The 22,274-nt window shown below is 43.0% G+C and overlaps 1 protein-coding gene across 7 annotated transcripts in view; it reads left to right on the top strand.

The window, feature by feature from the left end:
* Positions 1-703: 703 nt before the first annotated feature.
* The window catches only part of GRIA4 (glutamate ionotropic receptor AMPA type subunit 4), a 294,599-nt gene continuing 273,028 nt past the window's right edge, over positions 704-22,274 (top strand). For all 7 annotated transcript variants that reach the window (XM_034758860.1, XM_034758863.1, XM_034758861.1 and 4 more), the window contains exons 1-2: positions 704-1,140; positions 2,217-2,375. In XM_034758860.1, coding sequence (XP_034614751.1) covers positions 1,053-1,140; positions 2,217-2,375 — 247 coding nt within the window. In that variant the 5' untranslated portion in view covers positions 704-1,052. The remainder of the gene's footprint in view (positions 1,141-2,216; positions 2,376-22,274) is intronic.

Genomic DNA, 22,274 nt, shown 5'->3' with positions numbered 1-22,274 from the left:
GAGCACAGGGGACTGGACTAAATGACCTCTCCAGGTCTCTTCCGGACCTACATTTCTATGATCTTGCATTCATTAAATATCAATTATTATTAATGAGATCAGCATCCTTCTCTTTCCCTCTCCCCCAGAGTAAGTTGCCCCCTAAACTCTCTATAGTCCACAGGTCAGGAAAGTGTAGGAAAGGGCTACTGATAGCAATAAAGCAGCAGTGACCTTGGTTACCCCCTAAGCCTTCTCTCCCCCTCATCTCTCATCCCCTCTCCTTTCGCCCCCTCTCCAGTTACTTCCCTCTCCAGCAGAATTTGCTCAGTGGATTTTTTTTTCTTCTGCTGCAGTATCTAAAGTCCCACGTTTGCTGCTAGGGCTGTGCCTGAGAGCAGGACTTGGCTGCAAAAGAAGGGCTCTGTTCTCCTGGGGACAAACTTCATTGCTGCTGCTGCTGCTCTAGCCGGGTGTGTATATGCTGGTGGGAGAGAGAAGGCGCATCCCCCTTGCTGTCCTCTGGAGCCTCCGCTGCTGTGGTTGCTTTATTTATCTGTGGCTCGAAAGGCGTTTCGAGAGTGGGGTGCACTGGAGAGAGACCGAGGAAGCCGTGTGTGTGTGTGTGCGCGCGTTTCTCTCTCTCTCTCTCTCTCTCTCTCTCTCTGCTTGTGTTTATGGGGGGGAGGGAGGGGGGGAGATAGCGCATGTCTCATCTCTCAGTGCAGCCACTAGACGCTCCCACCACCACCAAACTCTCCACCATCTTTTGCATGTGCAACATTTGCAGCCGGACAGAAACCTCTCCCAGGGCTATGGAGACTGCGGGAAAAATCCGGCTCAGCAGGATGGATTGCTAAAAAACCATTAAAAAAAAATTAAAAGAAAAAAAAAGAAAGAAAAAAGGAAGGAGGGGAAAAAAACTCTTCTCTTTTCTCCCCCTCCCCTTTGAATTCATTTTTATTCTTAATTTTGTTTGTAGCCACCTCGTCCTCAATGCCTCTCTGAGCAGCATCTAGCGAGAGAGAGAGAGAAAGAGAGAGATAAGGAGATACAGAGAGGCAAAAGAGAAGATGAGGATTATTTGCAGACAGCTTGTCTTCTTGTTTTCTGGCTTTTGGGGACTAGCAATGGGAGCTTTCCCTAGCAGTGTGCAAATAGGTAAGCGCTGCATTGGGCTGGGTGCATGTGGCAAGTGTTCCAATCCTTTCCAAAGTGAGTTAGAAACCAGGGGCTGAATGAAGCTGCAAGATTTCTCCCTCTACCCCCTCGGGAAAGCGTGTGTGCGCGGGGTGGTGGTGGTGGGGTTGTATGGAGAGGGGTTGGTTTTCTGTGGAAAAAATCATTTAAACTCCGTGATCCTTGGGGAGGGGGTTGTGCGGTATTAGAATAAGTTGTGAAGATTCTCTCCCCCCCCCCCCGCGCTCTCTTTAATTGAGACCCCTGTTTCTTCTGCTTCCTGGGGGGATGGCGAGTTGTTGGAAAGCCGGTTTCCCATTTATTTGCCTTGGGGAGCGAGAGGCTGCCGGCTTTTCCTTTCCCTTTCCATAGTTCGAAAGTTTAGGATTTGGGATTGTGCCCCCCCCCCCGATCCCGTGTCTCCCTCCCCACCCGTCCCCACTCGCTCGCCCTCTCGCACATTTCCCCTTCCCTTCTTTTCTGACGGGGCGCAGTTATTTGAATTCCTTCCAGCTCAGCTCCATCACTGCATCATTTCTCGTGCACTCCGAAAGATGCTGCTAATAAGCTTGAGCTGCTGCTGCTGCTCTCTGCCCGCACCTGGGCTGCAGAGGAGCAAAGTTCATTCGTTACCTGCCTGCTCAGTATAGAGCCTCCTTGTTTCTAATCGAAGAAGCTTCGCCCTCCTTAATCTGCCCGCCAGTTACGGCGAAGGAGGATGCTGAGTAGCTGATTTAGCAACGCGTTCAGTATCCTGGAGATGGAGGCTAGATGGTTTCAAAGGTCACTGCAATCATGACAAATCTGGGTATTTAAATATGAAAGGCTAGGAACCGCGGAAGCAGGAATAGAGCCTGAATGCAGCTGGGAGGTTAACATCGCTTTAGGACACTGATTTAAGGAAGTGGCTGTGATTATGAATATGATTAGTTCATGTATCCCTCGACGTGCTAGGACCAGTATTACTGAGTAGCTTTGGGAGAGGTAGTTGGCCGGTTTCATAGTATAGTGGTTGGCTTGTAAATAATTGACTCTTGCTTCCTTTGCTGTTTTTGTAGGTGGTCTCTTCATCAGAAACACAGATCAGGAATATACTGCTTTTCGATTAGCAATTTTTCTTCATAATACCAGCCCCAACGCCTCTGAAGCACCTTTTAATTTGGTTCCTCACGTAGACAACATTGAAACAGCTAACAGCTTTGCTGTAACAAATGCCTGTAAGTAAATGTGCCATTGATCTGGTCAAGTTATGAGTAAATTTACAGTGAAATTAAGACGAGACCACATAATTACCTTGTATAAAATAATCTATTTCAAGTCAGCTGCTCTGTTAGAAAAAGGGCGGGGGGAGAATCCTCCTTAGTTTCTAACCTTAGCAACATCCCCTCTCCTGCTTTGTGCTGACTAACTGAATGTGACATTTACTTTAGTGTTATTACTGTAGTTTCTTGCTTTCTGGTTTCTATGGAGATGGATTTTGCAGTTGTAAAGAAAAATTGTGAATTATGAATGTCTCTGATGCTGTTAGGCATGGTGCGTCTTGCCTACATTTGAAAAGACACCATAATATTTGTGATCACAAGTGCTCTTCTAATGGCTAAAAGGGGACAGTGAAGCAATGGTGTGCAGGATAATATATTTGAGGAGGTTGACGCTGCAGTTGATCTAGTGATGTCACTCGAGCCTGCCCTGCTCTTATATTCTGGGTAGTAAATGTCTCTTATTATCTCCTAATGCATACATCCTGTGGGTATGTCTCCATGCAGCCACACATTGGTGCCAGATCAAGTTAGTATCCGATCTACTTGATTTCACAAACCACCCCAACTGGAACTATTATTCCCCTCCCCCAGACTGTGCACACTTTCTCATTAAAAAGAGATGCTCTTGCCAAATGGGATACATATTTAAAAAAAAAAAAAAAGTATAGCTGAACTTCCACATTTACAGCACCTCTGGTTCCTTCAATACTGGGTAGAATACCTGCTTAATGCTGCTTAATGTCTGAGAGCCAGGAAAAATTTGTTTTTCTGTCAGACTTCATAAGAGGTATTCATTTTACAGTGTAAGGCAAAATGATTTAATGGTACAGAGCTTAATACCTCTAAAATCGCTGCTCCTTCTGTATACATATTTTAGGATTCAAATTCCATGGTTTTTTTCAGTGGTTTCCCAAGAATGAATTGCCCCAGGAACTAAGAGCACTGAGCAATCTTGCTTACAGAGAATTTAAAATAGAAACAGATTGGAGAAGGTTTTCTTGTTCAGTTTGCCTTTAAAATGCATACAATATTTCTTTAGTTATCTGGGTTCTCACATCCATCTCTTTCATACTTTTAATATATGTGTATTGTATGCACAGCACATTTCACATTTTAGAACATATGGGCTGCCTGTTAAATGTAGGTATATAATTCTTTGCTACTCCAAGTTTCAGATGACCATGTCACCTCATTTAACACAAAAAGCTTCTATGTTGGCAAAATGGCACCAGTGCATATATACAGAAAAGATTTATGCCCCCCTGAGTGTGAATTCTGTATTAAGCAACGTATTAGTTGTTTAATGCTAAAATCAACTCCAAATTAAGTAAAGGATGAAGGAGTTTTAAAAAGTGCTTTTAAAAGTAGATAGAATGATATTAGATCCACCCAAGTGTGTTTCACTGAGAAATAGTGCATTGCATATGATCTTATGCAGGCGCGGCTCATTTATTATTGAATTAGAATTGATGCAATGGATTTTGAAATATTTTTTGTTTTAGTTTTTGGTTTTGGTTTAGGTTTTTCTAAGCATTTGTACTTTAAATTATAACTAAAACCAGTTGTCTGTGAATCTGCCTTTACTTCAGTCCTTTCAAATGATTTTAATGGCTGTTATTAAACTTTGAGCCCAAAACTATTGCTACAGTATTAGGTAGAACAATACTGGGTTTAATAATAACTCTGATTTGCATACATTTAAAACTTGTATCTGTGACTGAACTAATTCTGCATATAAGACACCAACATTTTAGGTACAAAAAGTATATTCTCTAACTTCCTCTTCATTTAAACTGTTCACAGTTGCTCCTTTAGCTCTCTTTCCACCATCTTCCCCATGTGTTATGTTTAGTTTGCATTATTTTAACTGATGAAAAAACGGTTCCTTTATATTTGCTGCCACTTATGGAAAGAGTGATTCAGACCCTGATCAAAATTACAACAAAATGTATAGCGAAGACAGTCTTGCAATTCTAAGCAATTTAGTGATTCATAGATGCTAAATATGGACAATATACAGAAATGAAAAAACAAACAAGTATATGTATATGTAATTATACATATGTCTGTATGCATTCGGTAGCCCCAACTCTGCTGGCCTTATTCAGGCAAATCTCCCACTTAAATCAATATGTATTTTTATCCAAACATTAGTAATTGTATTTATGTCATATTTTACAGTTCTCTATGCCGATAGGTCTAATTGTGTTCCTTGTATTTATTTTTGTCTAAAATATTTGAATAGTGGGGAATATATATATGTATATTTAGAAGTGCCCCTCCCAGTGAAGTACAGCCAAACTGACTGACGAATGAACATATCGCATGTCCTTTAAGCTAAATATGAGCAGAATCCTGCAAAAATCAATTGTCTGATAGCTGGAGGACACGGGCGTCCATGTGATTGAATTTGTTGGGTTGACAGAGGCTTCCAAAGCACAGATGTGTGAGATTTTCTAACCTAATTAAAGATAAAGTAATATCATGGCAATCCACATATATATATGTGTGTATATATGAAATAATACCTCTGTACTAAACCAATGTGGAAATACTGGCTTTGGCTCTTATCATTGTATAGAATTAAATTAGAGCACACATGCCTCAAAATGATACAATAAAATAGGCTTAAAGCTACTGGACTGAAATGAATATTCATGTGAGGTCAAGCGTAAAGATCTAAGACGTGACCAGTTAGCTTTATTTTCATTTCTATTTCAATGCAAAGGTTATTCGTAAAACTGCAGTGTTTGGCCCATTCCATGTATTAAGGACAATAAACAGGACATATTACAGATTTATGGCTTGTATATTGGTCAAATCATGGCAAATCATGTGAATATTTTGTTTGTCTTTCCAATAGACTAAAACAGTAGAGTGTCTGCTTCTTATGTACCATGATGTTTATCCAGGAATACTTTTGGAATTAAGATCTTTCTCTGTGTTCAGTTTTATATACATTGTGATGGTCTGTATTTGTTTTGGCTTTTAATAGCCCCAGAACCATCACATTTTTTCTTATAAATCCAGCATTCTTGAGAAACAGGTCATTTTAGCAGACAGATTTTATTGTAGTTCAAATAAAATTGACCTGATTTGCACCAGCATGGGTTTACCCCCTGTGCTCGTGTCTTATTTAAATCCTATTCATTTCTTTTATATTACATGCATTATTCAGAGAATCTCTTTTACTGACAGAAGGAACTGAAATTATTGCAAAACACGGATCTTACAAGATTTTGACTCATCAGAACATACTAATCATAAAAAAGCTGTAATATTTGACTAATAGCATACATTTGTTTGCACATTGTATGCAGACATTTTTGCTTGTGATTAAAGGTCCACCTTCAATTATGTTTCAAATATAAAAGCTATGCATTTATGTTTGGAGCAAATAGTACATATTTATTCCTTAGCTAAATGTAAAAGGACTTCTTTCATTACATGCTATCCTCTATATTTCACTAATGCACTTCAACAATTCTATCAACATAATATGACCATGTTTTAAAGCCATTTGGATACTTTAGAGAAACAGCTGAAGTTGTATAATTCTACAAAAAGCAATTTGCCCACCAGAAGTGTCCATGTCTTATGCTGTGGGTATGGATATTCTTCAGCTGCAAAATTAAAACCTCTTAATGAGTAGCCAGTCTTGCAATACTAGTGGAGGACAACGCTGAATCAGAAAAAAGTTAAATTGAAAAAGTGTGGTCAACATTTTTCTAAAAATAAAGTCTTTCCTGAGTGAGAGCTTCAGGTTTCCTTCACATGCACTCTTAGCCAGATCAATACATTAGTGATAAGTATCATATTTGCCAAATTGGCCACTCTTCTCCTACCAGACCACGTTATTCTGCTCTTAACCATGACTTTAATCTCAGACAGAGACTATCCAGCAAAGGATATAACTTTTTTTTTTTATTAAATATCCCCTAGTAAGGAAAAAACAGGAGCTTATTTTCTGTAAGAAAAGTCAATAGGTAGGACTAAATTTCCTGTTTCACCAGGAGTTTTAATTTTTGCCCGTTCTTATTTTAGAATGTAGTGCTCCTGACTAATGCAGAATTGATGGCCCTAGAAACAGAGAGGGTCTGATACTGTCTCACTGAAATGAACAGAAGCTCACCATTGACTTCAGAGTGCGGGATCGGGCCCCATACAGAACAGACAGGCAGAGTGTATGCTCCCCTGCTCTCACTGATCTGTGAATGTACATTACCCTGACATGGAGCAGTTGGGGCTGGGCGGGTAGTGTGGTGTCTATGCCCTTTCCATGATAGGCCTTTCTGCTAACTCTTCCAAAAGGATTACCAATCAGATTTAACGATAATGGTGGTTTTAAATTGTGGATATCTGTCAATTTGACTTATTTTACATAAGCCACCAAAGAGCCCTTGGGTAGTATCAGCTTTCATTTGCCAAGCTGCCTAGCAATGAGATTTTCATTAAATTTGCTTATTAACTCAGTTTAAACAATTACACCTCAGTTCAGCACTAGGAGTGTAACCATCATTTAATAATCAACTTTGTTTAAAAACATAGTGGTGTTCTTTAATTAGGGATCAAGGCTGCGTGGGACTGACTGGGAAATTACTTATTTTGCCCTCAAGAATAGTACAATATTCCCAATGGCTAAGATCTGGAGTGTACTGAAAACTAGTACTGTATAGGCAAGCTTAAACTGTGGGGGTAAATATCGTGTCAGATGGACAGAAGACTAACTAACTGTTTCAGAAGGATTAGATCTATTACAAAATCCCATTCCAAAATTATTATTTTTTTAGTAAATGAACTTTATTGTAAGTTAGACCCTTATTACTTAAACTGATCTCTCACATGATTTCTTTAACTATCACTTGCTGGTAGATTCAAAGACTTTAAGAGGAGTTATGTACACGCATGAGGAGAACAAACTCCTCATAGAGCAAATGTTTTAGCTTAAGTCTTTGTTTGCATGCTCTCTGTGAAACAATTCTGCAGCAGACAACAAATCCACCTTCAATCGTTCCATTTTTAAAATAAGGATTTAGTTTTCAAGGTTATTGTCAGGAAAATAAATTATCTGGCCTTCACTAAAACATAGTCAAATTTCCTCAGTGAGAATTCAAAAAGAAACTCTCTTCTGGCATGAAATAAGGCATTCATCATAGCATTCTTCATTTTATTGGATTGACTAAAAGTATAACCTCAGGAGCATTGTTATAGGATACAAAAATCGTTTCATCTTCCTTTTGGAAGATTAGTAGGAAAGATTCAGTTTCTCTATTTCTTCTGCAGATGCCAGTGCAATGCAGTCCCTCTTGCTCAGAATGAACCAGTTTAACAAGTAAATTAAACTGATTCACTTCAGCAATCTCAGGGCACATCTACACTATGGGTGCTACAGCTTCCTGCATTGTCAGACAGGGCCGATGAGAGGGGGTGGGGAAGCCAGTACAAATTACCAGGGCCCGGCTATCCAGAAGGGGGCCCGGGGCCGGCTTCCCCCCTTGTCGGCCCTGTTTAGCCGGTCCGAAAAAATGTTTTCACCGGGACCTGAACCCACTCTTGACGGTCCTGTCGACAGAAGGGGTTTGTCCATCAATGTAGGTAAATCCACAAACCAAGCAGCAGTAGCTAGGTTGACAGAAGAACTCTTTTGTTGACCTAGATGCATCTGCATCGGGTATTAGATTGGCTTAACTATGGTGCCCAGGGGTGTTATTTTTTCATGCCCCTGAGTGATGTAGCTATGTCAATCTAAATTTTAGGTGCAGACCAGTCAAAAGAGCTCGTGCACTTCATTTTTAGGTCATGATTGTTTTGAGATTGTTCCTGAAAGGGGGAAGCAGTCTGGTTCCATTTCTGAACAATTTGGGATCATTTTGGGTGAATTGTGCCGCTCCCGATTTGAAGCCGGGGAACTTGTCTCGATTTCCAGAATTTACTTCTATTTGATAATATGGAAGCTTCAAATTGCACAGGGGGGAGAATGGGTGCTGAAAGAGCTTAAGCATTTAACTGCAGCATATTTAGCAAATTGCTGCATCACCTTTCTAATCAATGTGAGGCTTTTTAACCATTCTTGCACCAAAGGATGAAATGGACCAGCCTTGGTGTGTGGAAGGCTTGGCGTGTACTCTTTAATAGTCGTATACACTATTCTTTCAGCAATAGCAGCATCATTTACATTCACCTGTTATTTTTATTATTTAAAAAGGTTAGGCCAAATATTCCTCTTGTTTGGGTCTTGTTCCTGCTTGATGTTAATGGGAGTTTTATCACTGATTTCAAGTGATGGCATATCAGGCCTTTACACCAGACCAAGCCTGATGAAGTCAAAGAGATTACACAAGTGTAACTAAGAAGCAAATTGGAGCTGTGCTGTAGATTTCCAGTCTTGTGTGTGTTGTTGACTTGAGGCTATAATTTTGGACTAGTACTGTACAATATCATGCTCTCTGTTAGCATGTGTAGTACCTTCTACTACTTATACAGGCAAAACTGTACATCAGTTATCTGTATTAATGCGTGAAGATAGAGGGATATATTCTTATTTCATTTACACCCACTGTAAATCAAGGGTAATTCTACTGAACTCAATGGAATTACTCTTGATATATGTCAGTGTAATTGAGACCAATATCTGGTCCCGAAGGTGCAATGTTTGGTTAATTTCAGGGCTAGCCATATCTCTGTTTGCCAAAAATGTGTGTGTCTTTATGTAGCCTTACATTTTAAAATCATAAGAGCTTTCAAGTGGCCTTTAAAAATGGATAATTATTGGTATGATGAATAAACAAGTATTTTATGGTCTGGATTCTCTAAAATGTTGAGTGCCAACAGCTTCCATTCTTAGCCACCTTAGTAAGATGCCAGATTTCAAAGAGAGCATATCTTCTGTTTAATCATCTAAATAGAGACCACATTTTCCAAAGTACTCAGCAGCTCCTATAGTTCTCAGTGAGAGCTGCTAGGTGCTGAGTACTTTGGAAAATCTGGTCCTTATGAAAAGTCTTTGACTCTCTGTAGGTCAACTACAGCATCTTAGGCCTTGTCTACACTACGAGAGTAGTTCGATTTTACTTAAATCGAATATTTGGAATCGATATTGCAAAGTCGAACGTGTGTGTCCACACTAAGGACAGTAATTCGACTTTGTGAGTCCACACTAACGGGGAAAGCGTCGACATTGGAAGCGGTGCACTGTGGGCAGCTATCCCACAGTTCCCGCAGTCCCCGCTGCCCATTGGAATTCTGGGTCGAGCCACCAATGCCTTCTGGGTAAAAAAATGTGTCGAGGGTGCTTTTGGGTAACTGTCGTCATTCATCCATCACTCACTCCCGCCCTCCCTCCCTCCCTGAAAGCGCCGGCGGGAAATCATTTCGCGCACTTTTCAAGTCATTGACAGCGCGGACGCCACAGCACTGTGAGCATGGAGCCCGCTGCAACCATCGCTGCAGTTGTGGCCGCTCTCAACGCCTCGCAGCTTATCATACAGGTTGCCCTGAGGCAGATGCAGAAAAGTCAGGCGAGGAGGCTACGTCAACGCGGTGATGGCCTGAAGTCTGAGAGTAGCACAGACCTCTCAGAAAGCAGGGGACCCAGCGCCGAGGACATCACGGTGGCAATGGGTCATGTTGATGCCGTGGAACGGCGATTCTGGGCACGGGAAACAAGCACTGAGTGGTGGGACCGCATAGTGCTGCAGGTCTGGGATGAATCACAGTGGCTGCGAAACTTCCGCATGCGGAAGGGAACTTTCCTTGAACTTTGTGAGTTGCTGTCCCCTGCCCTGAAGCGCAATGACACCCGGATGCGACCAGCCCTGACTGTCCAGAAGCGAGTGGCCATAGCCCTCTGGAAGCTTGCAACGCCTGACTGCTACCGGTCAGTCGCGAGCCAGTTTGGGGTGGGCAAATCTACCGTGGGGGTTGTTGTGATGCAAGTAGCCAAGGCAATCGTTGATGTACTGCTGCCAAAGGTAGTGACCCTGGGAAACTTGGAGGCGATCATAGATGGCTTCGCAGCGATGGGATTCCCAAACTGCGGTGGGGCCATAGATGGAACTCACATCCCTATCCTGGCACCGGACCACCAGGCCAGCCAGTACATTAACAGAAAGGGCTACTTTTCAATGGTGCTGCAAGCACTGGTGGACCACAGGGGACGTTTTACCAACATCAATGTCGGATGGCCGGGCAAGGTTCATGACGCTCGTGTTTTCAGGAACTCTGGTCTGTTTAGACGGCTGCAGCAAGGTATTTACTTCCCGGACCACAAAATAACTGTTGGGGATGTGGAGATGCCTATAGTCATCCTCGGGGACCCAGCCTACCCGCTAATGCCCTGGCTCATGAAGCCCTATACAGGTGCCCTGGACACTGAAAAAGAACTCTTCAACTACCGGCTGAGCAAGTGCAGAATGGTGGTGGAGTGTGCTTTTGGCCGTCTCAAGGGGAGATGGAGAAGCTTGCTGACTCGCTGTGATCTCAGCGAAACCAATATCCCCATTGTTATAGCAGCTTGCTGTGTGCTCCACAATCTCTGTGAGAGCAAGGGGGAGACCTTTATGGCGGGGTGGGAGGTTGAGGAAATTAGCCTGGCTGCTGATTACTCACAGCCAGACAGCCGGGCGATTAGAAGAGACCAGCGGGAAGCGCTGTGCATCCGGGAGGCTTTGAAAGCAAAGTTCCTGAGTGAGCAGGGTAACCTGTGACTTTCTAATTTTGTGTACAGAGAAGCCTTCACCCCACTTCCAACACACGTTTCAAAATAAAAATAGTTCTACTTTGTTAAAGCACACCGTTTTCTTTAATACTGTTTTCGCGGGAATTTTTAAAAACTGGGACGCAGACTGTGGTGCGGAGCGGGTGTAGTGTAGTCGCGCGAATGCAGCTTCTAAACTCAAGGACTGACAGGCTCCGCTGCGGTGGGATGGTTCTTTCAACGGAGCCTGTCACCCCTCCTGATAGGGACTGTGTGTATGGGGGGTCTATGTGACTTTGTGGCAGGGGGGGGACGGTTACAGATCCCCTGCTGTGTGGCTCTGTGATCCTGCCTAAGGACCGCCGCTTAAGATCTCTAACTGCCCTCCCCTGCCACAAAGTCACAGAGCAACCCACCCCCCACCACATAACATGAAAAGAACCTCCCAGACTAACCAGGGTAAGTAGTCACTGCATCACTGCACTATGTATGTGCCCTGCTGCTGTGCCTGCCCCCGACTATGTACCCTGCCAAAGGTGACTGTCCTGTCCAATTACCAACCCCCTTTCCCCCCCTCCTCCAAAAGAACATGATGGAAACAGTAGTTAACAGAAACATATTTTTTATTATCAACTACACATGGGACTGGGAAGTGAAACTTGGACGGGGGCTTGTGTCAGGCGGGAAGGAAAGAACTTGTCAAACTTTGGGGAATGAGAGCCTTCTGCTGCTCGAGCTCTCTGCAGGGGTGGAGTGAGAGTTAGCAGGGACTCTGCCGCCTCTCCTTCTGTGCACTTTGGGTGAAGGGAGTATGGGACTTGGTGGCGGGGGAGGGCGGTTAGAGATGGACTGCAGCGGGGCTCTGTCCTCCTGCCTCCGTTCCTGCAGAACATCCACAAGGCGCCGGAGCGTGTCCGTTTGCTCCCTCAGTAGTCCAAGCAGGGTTTGAGTCGCCTGCTGGTCTTCCTGACGCCACCTCTCCTCCCGATCCATGTTGGCTTGGTGCATTTGGGACAAGTTCTCCCGCCACTGGGTCTGCTGTGCTGCCTGGGCTCGGGAGCAGGCTATAAGCTCTGAGAACATGTCCTCCCGTGTCCTCTTCTTCTTATGCCTAATCCTCCCTAGCCTCTGGGAGTGTGATGACAGGCTAGGTTGTGAGACAGTCACAGATGGGGCTGTGGGAATGGGAAAAAGGGAGTGAATTCCTCAGAAAGATAAATGTAGTTGTGAACAAAGAACATAGTCTTTCTCTGTGAACAGGACCATGCACAGCACCTATCACATGCGCACTCAGCACAAGGTCGAATTCTCGGCCTTCGCATTCAGTGTCTGGGGTTTTGCAGAGCACTTTTGAGAACCGTGTCAGGACAACAGAATTGCTCTTGCACGCAGACATGGTAAGCCGTAGATTCGTGGCAGCTTAAAACTTTAATATTAGCAATGGCCTCATTTCACATTGAAATCAATGTCGGTCCCTGCTGCCAGCAATCCGGCAAGCAGGAAGTCTGCTCCTGTCCCACACCCTCGCGGCTGTCCCCGGGAACGATCCCTTTCGGCTGACCCTCTCCCGCCTCCACCGCGTGGCTGCAAACCAGCGGTTACAGTTCTGTAAAGGAACGGTAAAGCAGTCCCAACACTAACATTCCCCTACCTCATTCAAAGCAGGTCATCATGAGCGACATCACCCTCATGAGGATCTCTGAGAGCGACAGACAGAGAATGCTCCGGGAAAGCCTTCAAAGACCAGGGCCGTATGCCGCCATGCTGTGCCAAGCAATGATTCCGGAGTACTTGCTAGTCTCGTGGCGCGGCAACGTGTCCTACTACGGAGGACCCAATAAGGCCGCTCTCCCCAAGAACCTAATGCAGCGGATTTCAAATTACCTGCAGATTTTTTTCAAATAGTTGCACTGCCCATGACTGAACCGTTAAGTTAATCAAACTAATCATGAGAAACCCATTTTTTAAATTGTTAATAATCATGTTCTGTTACAAATAAATGTTTAGATGTTTACAACACTTACTGGATGATCCTTCACCAGATTCTGTGTCCGGGGTAACGGCTGGGGAGGGTTGGTAGGGGATCTCTGTAAGGGTGATGAAGAGATCCTGGCTGTCGGGGAAATCAGCGTTGTGAGCGCTGTCGACTGCCTCGTCCTCCTCATCTCCTTCCTCATCTTCCCCGTCCGCTAACATGTCCGAGGATCCGGCCGTGGACACTATCCCATCCTCAGAGTCCACAGTCAGTGGTGGGGTAGTGGTGGCGGCCGCACCGAGGATGGAATGCAGTGCCTCGTAGAAACGGGATGTCTGGGGATGGGATCCGGAGCGTCCATTTGCCTCTTTGGTCTTCTGGTAGCCTTGCCTCAGCTCCTTGATTTTCACGCGGCACTGCGTTACATCCCGGCTGTATCCTCTCTCTGCCATGTCTTTAGAGATCTTCTCATAGATCTTTGCATTCCGTCTTTTGGATCGCAGCTCGGAAAGCACGGACTCATCGCCCCACACAGCGATGAGATCCAAGACTTCCCGATCAGTCCATGCTGGGGCCCTCTTTCTATTCTGAGATTGCACTGCCATCAGTGCTGGAGAGCTCTGCATCGTTGCCAGTGCTGCTGAGCTCGCCACGATGTCCAGACAGGAAATGAGATTCAAACTGGCCAGACAGGAAAAGGAATTCAAATTCAAATTTTCCCGGGGCTTTTCCTGTGTGGCAGTTCAGAACATCCGAGCTCTTACTGCTGTCCAGAGCGTCAACAGAGTGGTGCACTGTGGGATAGCTCCTGGAGCTATTAGCGTCGATTTCCATCCACACCTAGCCTAATTCGACATGGCCATGTCGAATTTAGCGCTACTCCCCTCGTCGGGGAGGAGTACAGAAGTCGAATTAAAGAGACCTCTATGTCGAACTAAATACCTTCGCGGTGTGGACGGGTGCAGGGTTAATTCGATGTAACGGCGCTAACTTCGACATAAACGCCTAGTGTAGACCAGGCCTTAATAGTGTCACTTCCCTGCATGAGCTTTTGTTTCTTTCATATTCTCCCTGAATGGGGAGGCTCCAGGGGAAGAAGTTCAGTCTGTGTGACTTGCTCACATAACTGCTGATTTTTTTTTTTTAAATAGAAGCCTGGGGATCTAAGGTGGCAATTGAGTGTCATCTTTATCTTGGCTATACAGCATAGAGACCCAACCTTTCTCCCCTCTTACTAGTTTCTCTTAGAAGTGCTGATTGTGGATAAGTTTTATGTTGACCTCACCAGGAACTATATCATGGCATATTTGTGAGCTGCTACTATTGCTGTTTCTTGGCTAGCTACACTAATATTAACAAATCCCAATATAAAATATTGCCCCTCTTCCTATAGTGCTTATCCTGGCAAAACTCCCTTTGACTTAAATTGGAGTTTTACCTAAGTAATGATTGCAGAATTGAGCACATTACTATTAAGCAATAATATGAATCAGATTTTACACAGTGTAAACAGGTTCTCTCTGTTTTGATTAAGTGTTTGTCTACTTTTAAAAATGTGTAATATAGATCATTGTTTTCTTGTGTTCCATAGTCCGTTTCACCCCTGTATTCATGTGCAATCATTGCTCCTGAAAAACGCAGTCTGGTGCAGTACCTTTCTGTATTCTAAAGTCATGGACATCGTGAGCGTGACTGCAGATATTTTCTATAAATACAAATAGAGCACAACAGAAATAAAAAGCACTTGAAAAAGAAAACCCACACAAGCTCATTTATTGGATGCTTTGGTGGAAAGGGGATTTGAACACATTGTGAAAACTAACTTTAAATATATTAGCTTTTAGCTATTCAGAACTATTGCAGACCTTCTCTGAGAAAGATTCAGCGCCTACTCCGTTTGCAGTCTTACCACTGATATCAGTGTTTGCACAGTAATCTTTCATGCTCTTAGAGTTTGAACTTAGTTGTAAACTCAGTTTATGATTAGCTGATGAATGGCTGTAGAACAGGTATTTTAGGGAGGCAGGAAAGCAGCTTGGTTAAGTTGTTGAAGAGAATTCTGACGTTGGGCAAGACAATTAATATGCCTTTGCCTCAGTTTCCACATCTTTTACATGGGGATAATAATACCTACTTTTGAGGTTTTGGGATAAGAGGCAAGGTATGTATGTTTGTATTATTATTATTTATCTTTTATCATATGAGGTACTTACATTTTGGCAAACACGCTCCATTTTCTCTTGTCAACCTTTCACTGATATAGAATGACCATCCCATCACACCTCAGAGTGGGATCTGTTTCCTCAGTGGGTGAAATGTTTCATGTAATACATATCCTGGGGAAAAGGCTGCCCTAAATCAAAGGGGCTATAAAATGTAAATTATTATTTGTCCCCAACAGTTTATTATTCATCTTTAACACTCTTAATCGGCAGTGCTGGCATTCATCATACTGATAGTTAATGTGATGTATGAGTCTGGACTATACTGAATTCCTGTCTGGGGAACAATATAGGGTATAAGCAAAAATGTCAGTTATTTAAACACAGATACAATCATGTAAAAAGCATACATAAATATCCACAGCATACAAAAATTATATTCAAAATGTACTTTGGTCTACTCAGCCTTCCCCTAAGAAGTTGATGGAGGGCTTAGGAGCCAGAGCTTGCAGATCTTCAGATTCTCCCTTAGTTTTTATGAATGAATCAATGGATTTTCACCTTAAGCCTGTCATTAGTGATTTCCCAAGGCCCCTTTGGACTGGAATGTTTAGGAATCTTTTGCTAGCAGTGGACTCAAGTCTTGATCACCACAACTCATTTAAATTCCAAAGTAAACATTTGGAATTTAGGAGCACAAGTCCCAATGAAAGTCAAGGGACTTGTTCTCTTGAAGAACTCAGGTGTTTTTCAAAACCATTTTTTCCCCCAAGTGCCTAAAAATAAGTTAGTTCCATCATGGCTGCTTCCATTTCAGATTGGTAGTGCATCTGATTAAAGATGAGTCTGCCTAGGTCAGGTCCATGCAACAGTGTAGAAATCTGTTGTGGCCCCAGTTGAGAGTGGCTTAGATCATGATTTCTTCAATTATTTTGGCCGTTCTCAGTATCCTTGCTGTTCTCCGTCCTGGGAAATTAAAGCAACAAGATAAGAATTACCCTTTCAAAAGAAATATATTTATATGTAAATGTCTATGGTGTGAGCTCTTATAGAAATAAGATGTCTGGTGGAGGCACAGCTGGTTCAAAGCCAGTATGGGATATGCACCAATAGCTTCTGGCCATGTTCTGCTATCAGCAACACTTCGAACAAAGAACGGCAATAAAATAAATGGTGGGGGGAGATAGCCATCCACCCTCAAATTATGCTCTTCATAGATTCCTAGATTTTAAGGTTAAAATGGACCATTATGATCATCTTGTCTGACTTCTGCATAAGAGAAGCCAAAGAACTTCACCCAGTAATTTCTGCATCAAGCCCATAACTTCTGTTTGAGCTGTAGCACATCTTTTAGAAATAAATCTGAGCTTGATTTAAACACTTCAGATAATGGAGAATCCGTCATATCCCTGGAAAAGTTATGTCATCATCCACATGTCATTTTGACACGTCATCCACCATCTCTCCCTTTGCACTGGACATAATGGACATGCACAATAGGAAATCAACTAAAATGTCATTCTGCCTACCAGGTTTGTTATGGGTCTTATATTTAGAGAATTGTAGGTGTCAGCACAACCTTAATCCAGCTGTTGTGGTCTATATATTCTGGACCCTAAAGATCTATAGGTGGTTGGTTGTCTGTATGAATTCCCTGTCCAGAGTCAAAATTGGAGGCTAAGATTTATTTAGTGGCAAGACATTTTTGCCTTATAGTGGAATAAAAATGTTCCCTTGAGATACACTTCCAGTTGGCCCAGAGAATTGATTTTTTTTCTACCTAAAGCAGGAACATCTCCTAAACCCACAGCACAGATTTCTAGACTAGGAACCATTGGAACAAGAGCTGAATGAATGCATCTGAAGGATATGGATGAATACTCTTGCAAATAAAACAAACTGATCCACATCACCAGTATTCACAACCCCTTTTCCTCACTTATTTGCAAATGTAACCCACCAGTCAGGGTGTGTTACACGTCCCCCTCTTTGTCTCATATGAATCTGTTACATCTCGTAGCTACGGAGCCTTGGTATTCAGCTTAAGATGTGAAGACCTATGCATTTAGTTGTGGAGTCCCTTATTTAATCCCTGGTGTGTTGGACAAGATGACAGCCTGCCCTCAAACATTGTGAGGAATGAGATTTTATACACAAGAGTATTTGCAGAAAGCAAAAGCACAAATAATCGAACACTAGAAGTAACCCCTTAGCCATCTTCAAAGATTTGTTGAACTATTCTGAATAGCAAACAGTTTTGTAAGTAGGAAGAGGGACTGACTTTTCCTGTTTATATAGCTTAGGTCATTAAATCAGGGAACTGAAACAATAACTAGCTTTGACCATTGATCACATGGCACAAATAGCAAATCACCAACAGCAAATACTGGCAGTGTCCATTTTGCAAACAATCCAGGGCTAAATTATGTTTGCATAAATTATTCATTAAATAATTATTATTAACACATCTGCAAATATCACGATTTGTTCATGGATAATTCATGAACAGAAGAAATAGGCTAAATTAATGAAATAATATATTTACAATGAATAATTCATTCAGCTCTGCTAGGAATTCTGCCTGGAGATCTGGACTCCAAAGCACATGTTGTGGCAAATACTTGTCTTCAGCTCTTTAAAGACCTTGTTACAGTCAGGCCTGGTCATTAGGGTCTAATGAGTCTAAGCCCCACCAATAGTGTCACCTGCATAGTATGGACTGTGTACTGCAGGATGCATTACCACCTGCTGCACAGAGTGGCTCCTGGTGAGGCTGGAACTTCTCCGGTCCCTGGCGGCTGCATGTATATCTGTTCCTACTAGTGAACTTCTGGCCTGTAGCATATAAAGCCCAGGCAGCAGGAAAGAGGAGGCACAAAGGGGGGATACAGACTTTGGAGCTATTTGAGATCATATGCACATGCTCCTTGCTGCCTCTGCTCTTGAATTTTCAGACCCAGAAACAAGAGCGGAGGTTCTGAGCTGGGGGAGGTGAGCTTCTGAGTTTGGTGGGTGTCACATGGGTAGGGAAGGAGCTGTGAGCCTGGGGATGGGTTTTGTAGAAGAGCAGGGGAGAGGGGAGGAGTGTTCTGAGTCCTGGGATGTTGGGTGGGGGAGCATTGTGATGTTTGAAAAGACTAAGGAGAAGGGTGGAAGGGGAATGGGTCACCAATCCAAAGGGTGATGTGTGGCCAGGTATTTCTGTGCTGAACCAGAGGGATCTGAGGGGATTGGGGAGTTCAGAACTGGACGTGTGGATGGGCTGGGTTGGCAGGTTGAGTGCAGAGGGGAATGGAATGAGCTGGCCAGTGAGGCTGTCAGTTAACAGATGTGTATGTCCATGGGGTGGTAGGATCAGAGGTAAACTGCAGAAGGAGAACTTGGGAATTGGCGAGAATGGTGAAGGGGTGACAGAGGAATAAATAATATTTTCTCCCTCTCTTCCCTTTACTGTAAAGGGCCCTAGCTTTTAATTCTGAAATGGGGACAAGCTGTGAGAAGGAATGTCAATGCCCTCTTTACTTCGCACTTCCCCACTGACCTCCCTTGTCCCACATCAGAATGCTCCCCAGTGGCATCAGCATGTCCGTTTTTCACTTGATCAACCTGCTGAGGATCGTGCATGTGTGTTAGAGAGAATTTGCAAGCAACAACCTCATCATTTATTTTGGGCCCTGGCTGCCAATGGATGCAGCAGAAAAGATTCTTCATGATCTCCCTAATAAGTACTTGAGAGGTGCTGGAAGGTGGCAAAATGGCAGACACCTAGAATTGGTCAAGGGAGGAATTCCCTCCTCCTACACTCCCCCACACACAAACACACACCTAGGAACAGACAGTTCTGTTACAGTTACGGCATACTGTAAAAACATTTTGCAGAATGACATTTTTATTAGGCTTTATCACAGAGGTCCTGTAGAACAGATAAATTGAGTCCAGATACCTACCAGCATGATGGCATTAGCCCTTTAAGAAACTGTGGGGGCGGGGAAACAGAGGGTAAAGAATTTGTTTTCCTGATATGCATCGGAAAGAACTGGGGTCTTTGCAAAAGCTCAGAGAAAATTTGCCTGTTTGTGCTTCCTGTCCTTCAGCATCTCTGACTGTCATCTAATGTCTCAGCTTGCTCCCATCTCAGCCAGTCCACCATTGATTCATCCTTGATCAGTATTTTAATATTTTTAAAGGTGCGGATGGTGGTTCTACCACAAAAGACAATCTGTACAGATGGATTGGATTCTCTCCTCCATTCTTCTTTGGGATTCTGACAGATATGGAAGGAGTCCTGCATTCTCATTTCCTGATGAAAGCCCTGAGTGCTCATCATTCTTTCAGTTACTGTTTATGATAGGAATCTTCTGCACTTTAGTTCTGCTGGCAAGCAGAGCTTCAGATCTTAATCGCACTTCCTTTGCCAGCCTTTCACATACTATGCTAAATGGGAAGCTAGTGGAAAGTCATCTGAGCAATCACAATAACAGGATCATAATTATAATGCTCTATACTCATACACAACCTGAGATTAAAATGAGGTCAGTCATGACACTATGCGTGTGAAAGGGTGCGGCTTTTCCCTACATTCTGTGGTCAACAGGAGCATCTGATAATGACCATATTGTCTGGCTCCCACTGGGCTTTGGCATCGTCACTTTGAGCCTAGCTGTCAACTTGTTACACTAGTCAACATTTAGATGCACAAATAAACTCATTAAAATCAGTGGGGCTACTCACGAGAGGAACTACTTACCAGTGTGAGCAGGGAGGGGGGTTTCACTGCCTGATATTTAAATATGGAGAGATATTAAAGTATATATTGTAACATCTATCTACCTTCATTACAAAGGAGATTCAGTTACAGAAGATATATTCTTCACTCGATTGCATGTGTAATTTCACATTAATGAGAGTTAAATATGTGCACCAAGAGTTGTAACCTATAGGATCAGCTACTAGAATATTGTTTTATTAAGCTATGTATTAAGATGATGCACTTCTTCACCCTTCTGTCCTTTCCCAGTCCTTTCTGTCAAAGTAGTCTCCAAGAACTGTTAGAAGTTATTGACTGTGATAAGCGAGTGGTTTGTACCTACTTCAGTAAGATCCACTGGGCCCTTTCCCAGCCACAAAAGCATTTTCCACAATTAATTAAAATTTAAAAGTGTAACTTGCATCTACTTTTTGTGGTAAACCACAAATGCTTCTCAAAAGTTTGCACCGGTTATTGCAGCAAGTAAACTCAGACGATGATCTCCTTAAAAATGTGTGTAATCGTCACAAACTGATGCAATATTTTCCTCTATGAGAAAAAGGTAGCAAAGTGATTTAAAGTCATATATTCGTATTGATATTTAAAGGTATTTTTTTAGAATGGTACATACCATTCTATTGGTATATTTGGCCTAGGACTTTAGGGCAACCAGCATTCATTGGCTGGCTCAAGCAGCAGCCATTTCCCCTTCTTATTCAGCCTGTTCAACTGTTTAGTATGGGAGGGGAACAGGACCATGAACCCTAACCCCTCCCTGCATGCTACTTACCTCCAGCAGCACTGATTTGCAGCAGGTCTTACACTAAAGGGAGTACAAGGGCTGCCACCTTTGGGTACAAGAGACCAAAGTGACAGGTCACCCTGAAGCAAATATTATTTTAATTCTACCCAGAGTCCCTCCAGCATTTTAGGAAAGAGTTGTCTGTGGGGTAGGCTACAGGAAAAATTAAGCAAGTAGATGAGAATCCAAAATGTTTGAATACCTTAAAAATTCTTGTGAATCCTTAATTTTGGAGTTATCTTGGACTGATCTAAACATATAGGAGATGCCTTGAGGGAAGAGAATTTTAGAGCATGATGGGTCTTCCATCCATAGGTGTTTGGGAGGAAATCCCTAATACCACGTGAAAGGTGTATATTTGGAGGAAAATTGTTAGATGCAAGTTATTATCAAGTTCAGGTTGGAATTATTGTTGCAAAAAGCTTGTGTAGATGTGTGGCCAAGAGGGAGCTGTCTCTCTGCAGGAGTTTTTACACTTCTTTCAGCTAATTCAAAGATCCAAATACTAAATCTAGCACTCAGGGAGAGCTTGTGGATTTATGACAGTCCCTGAAGGACTTTGGCTCACAACTATTCATATAGGTAATTTATAAAATTTATGATAGAAATAATAATTCTGCGATAATATTCTTCATTTTGCTTTTCCAGCACACAGTGTGTGAGAGAACAAAACCAAATGGAAATTTCTTAGACAAAAACCTGGGCTCAGTTTTGCTCTTGCTTTAATCCAAAGTAGTTCCATTGACTTCCTGGGGGTTTTCAGGATTTATAATGGTGTGATGGAGAACACAATTCGGCCCATAGCTGCAACATGTGTTGTTCAGGTATATTGTATTTTGTGCAGGGATCTCTAACAGTTTTTCATTTAAAAAAAACCCCCAAAACTTACCAGTGATGGTGTTGGAACACTGCCCTTTCCTTCTTTCTACTCTCATTCTCTCAGATATCTTACATGAATATTTGGAGCATTGACTAACCCCAGTATGTTATATTCTTCAAAGAGTGTCCAGGATCCTGTGTGGAGAGAACAGGGCTACTAGGTCTAAAAAGGAGCTGTTTAAGGAAGGGTTGGGAGCATGGCTGGATCAGGTCTCTTGCCTACAGTGAATCATAGCTGGCCCTACCCTTTCCTTGCTGGGAACCTTCCCGCTATCTCAGACTGCTCTCCCAGCATGACCAGCTTTCCTCTGATATCTGGTTCCTCCCTGGTGACTCCTACAGAATCCAGAGAGGAGGCAGGTCTGGCATGGAGTGAGGTAGAAGCAGCAAGGATCTGGTAACATGAGCAGTGCCAACAACATGAACCCATTGGCTTGTTGGAGGTGTGATGTTACTTTGATGCTCCTGAGTGGCAGGAATGGTAGGGGAGGACCTCTCCAGGAGAGGGAAAAATGGAGGAGGACTGGGCAAGAAGATACAATTGCTGGCAGGGAGATGGGAGCCATATCTCCCTAGCTCCCACTCCTCATCTTA

Source organism: Trachemys scripta, chromosome 1, assembly GCF_013100865.1.
Source record: "Trachemys scripta elegans isolate TJP31775 chromosome 1, CAS_Tse_1.0, whole genome shotgun sequence".
In the NCBI taxonomy this organism is placed as follows: domain Eukaryota; kingdom Metazoa; phylum Chordata; order Testudines; family Emydidae; genus Trachemys; species Trachemys scripta.
This window is presented reverse-complemented; position numbering and strand designations above follow the sequence as displayed.